The following is a 3053-nucleotide window of genomic DNA, read 5'->3' as shown; positions in this document are numbered from 1 at the left end:
CCCTGGCAGGGGGGCTCCCGCAGCCCCTCTCCGGCGCCGCGCCCGCGGTCAGCAACGTGGGCAGCCTCACGGGCCTCACCTTCCCCTGGATGGAGAGCAACAGGAGATACACCAAAGACAGGTTCACAGGTGAGTCCGCCCGCGGGCAAGGGATTTAGGAGCGCTGCTCTGGTCCCCGAAGCGCGGGCTGTAGCCGTGCCGCTCTTCGGGCAAACCCGGTGTCTTTTATTCGGTGTATTCATTCATCTCCTTGTTGCCCCGCTTCTGCGGGCAACACCCGGCGCCCGCGGGTGGGAATCCAGGCAGGCGTGGGCAGAAATATTCCTCCCGAAAAAATGCACCCTGAAGGACAGAGGCAGGCGGAGAGGGGAAGCTGGCGCGAGAAGGGGGAGCTGCTTGGGGAGCTCGGCCCCAGCCCCGGGAGGAACCAGGCAGAGGGGAAGAGCAGTGGTTTCCTTCGCTCCGGCTCTCGGCACGGAGGCATGGAGGCCTGGTGCAGAACAACCCGCCCTTCCATTGCGGCTCGAGGTTTCCAGGCTCGGGGCTTTGATTTGATTTTGGGGAGGGGGGGAATCCCCCTTCCCACCTCTGCAAACCCATGCCCGAGCCCTGGTGTCCCCGGGAGCCCCAATTCCCGTGGCAGGGAGAGCCCCCAGCTGCCTCGGGCCCGAAGCGGTGTCTCTCCAGATGCAAGCCGAAGCGGAGCGGGTTTGCAAAGCAGCGAGAGTGCAGTAGGAAAGAGACCCCCCCCCCCCTTGACAGCGCAGCCTGGATAATTCCCAGATTCATTCAGAGGGATCATTTTTTTTGGTTGTGATAACTCCAGGGAACCTGTCCCGGCCCGAGGTGGCTGCGGGCGAGGCTGATGCAGGAAGGGGGCTGCAGCTAGACCTCTCCCCCCCAGCTCCCCTTGCCCTGTGCCCCGCCGGCCTAGTATTTCCCCCGTATGCCCCGGCCGGATGAGGCCCGGCCCGGGCACAGGGGCTGGGAGCGGGGAGGGGAAGCTCGCACCGAGCTGGCAAAATGGAGGAAGGAGATCAATGCACAGCGAAGAGATCTGCTTCCATTTCTCCCTTCTCCAGCCTCTTTGGAAGGGGGAAATAGGCCCGCGGGTCCTTGCGGTGCATGGGGGGGGCTGTGGCCTTGCAAATCCCCGGCGGGGTGGGCGGCAAGGGCCCTGCAAAGAAATGCCCCGGCCTAGGCGTCTGCAGAGGCGCTGGTGGCTGGGGGGAGAGTCGGGGCTCTTTGTTGCAGCCGGGTGGGGGGCCCCACGCCGCGCGCGACGGGATCCCCGAAGGAGTGGGGCCGGCTGGTGCTGTACCCATTGCACGGGTACCCATCGCATGGACCATGGCCTCATCGACCCCCCACACTGCGCCCACCGGGCTTTCCCGACGCGCCAGGTGCCCCCTGTGAAAGCGGCACACGCGTGGATCCTCATTAGAGACCTGCATGGACTCTGACCCCCCGCTGCCCACCCCGCACGCCCCCCTGGGTTGGCAGCCAGGATCGTTCGCACCCCCAATTGCAAGCGGGGCATCACCCCCAGGAGCTCCTGGAGGGGTGGGGGGCACTCTTTGCTCTGCTCCGGGATGTCTCAGCCCAGCTCCGCTTCCTTCTCCCCGGGGGACGGGGGGTGAAGCCCGGGGCTGGGGGACCCCCGTGCGTGTCTCTCTCTGCTGCACGCCCCCCTGGGTTGGCAGCCAGGATCGTTCGCACCCCCAATTGCAAGCGGGGCATCACCCCCAGGAGCTCCTGGAGGGGTGGGGGGCACTCTTTGCTCTGCTCCGGGATGTCTCAGCCCAGCTCCGCTTCCTTCTCCCCGGGGGACGGGGGGTGAAGCCCGGGGCTGGGGGACCCCCGTGCGTGTCTCTCTCTGCTCTTGCTTGTGGACCCCTCCTGATGTTCTGCCCCCCCCCCCCCCTCTGTGCTCCAGTGGCGCTCTCACCCTTCACTGTAACACGTCGTATAGGTCACCCCTACCAGAACCGGACCCCCCCCAAGAAGAAGAAGCCCCGCACGTCCTTCACGCGCCTGCAGATCTGCGAGCTGGAGAAGCGCTTCCACCGCCAGAAGTACCTGGCCTCGGCCGAGCGCGCCGCCCTGGCCAAGGCGCTCAAGATGACCGACGCGCAGGTCAAGACCTGGTTCCAGAACAGGAGGACCAAGTGGAGGTACCCAGGGCCGGGCCGGGCCGGGCCGGGCAGGGCAGGGGCAGGGGGTGCGCCGCGGGTCCTTGCAAAGCGCCCGGGGCTGCGGCTGCTCTGGGTGCTGCATTGTGCGGGGCTGCGTGTGTGTGTGTGTAAGGGGCTGCATATGCGTGAGTGTGTGTAAAGGCGGTGTGGTGTGTGTGAGAGTGTGTGTAAGAGGCATGTGTGCGCGTGAGGGTGTGTAAAGGAGGGTGTATGTGGAGGAGGGTGTCTGAGGGAGTGTGTGTGTAAGGGCTGTGTGTCTGTGTGTGAGGGGGTGTGCGTGAGTGTGTCAGGGGTGCGTGTGAAAGGGGTGTCTGTGTGTGTGTGAGGGGGTGTATGTGAGAGAGTGTGTATGTGGGGCTGTATGTGAATGAGTGTGTGGGGGGCTGTGTGTAAAGGGTGTGTGTGTGTGGAGGGGTGTGTGTGTGTGAGGGGCTGCGAGTGTGCATGTGTGTGGGGGGGTGGGGGGTTTGTCCGATCCTTGAGTGTGTCGTGTGGGGCTTGCGTTTTATCTACTGCGCTACTGGTTTTTGGGAAGGGATTGGGTCTTGGGGTTTTTTGCACCATCTGGTATAAGGCTCCATGCATTGTGTGTGTGTGCGCACTTTGTCTGGTGTTTGTCTGTGTTGTGCCTGGCGCGGGCGGGCTTGTCGGCTCTTGCGGCGCACTGCCTCCGACCCGCGCCGTGCGGTGTGTGTGTTGTGTAGTGTGTGCTTCCCCCGGCTCCCCGCGCCTTTCAGCCGGTGTGTGTTGTGTGTTGTGTAGCGGGTGCGGGCTTTCTGCGGGGTGTCGTTGTCTGTTGGGTTTTCAAGCCGCCCGGAATATGCTCCACTTATTTGTGTGTGCTTGTGCTTGTGCGTG

General features: G+C 64.5%; 1 protein-coding gene across 1 annotated transcript in view; it reads left to right on the top strand.

Annotated features, from left to right (window-relative positions):
• Positions 1 to 8: 8 nt before the first annotated feature.
• The window catches only part of TLX1 (T cell leukemia homeobox 1), a gene marked incomplete at its 5' end in the record, with an annotated part of 10663 nt that continues 7618 nt past the window's right edge, over positions 9 to 3053 (top strand). The window contains 2 exons of the mRNA XM_025201181.1: positions 9 to 129; positions 1937 to 2174. Of these exons, the coding sequence (XP_025056966.1) occupies positions 9 to 129; positions 1937 to 2174 (359 nt within the window). The remainder of the gene's footprint in view (positions 130 to 1936; positions 2175 to 3053) is intronic.

Source organism: Alligator sinensis, unplaced genomic scaffold (assembly GCF_000455745.1).
Source record: "Alligator sinensis unplaced genomic scaffold, ASM45574v1 scaffold61_1, whole genome shotgun sequence".
Lineage (NCBI taxonomy): Eukaryota > Metazoa > Chordata > Crocodylia > Alligatoridae > Alligator > Alligator sinensis.
This window is presented reverse-complemented; position numbering and strand designations above follow the sequence as displayed.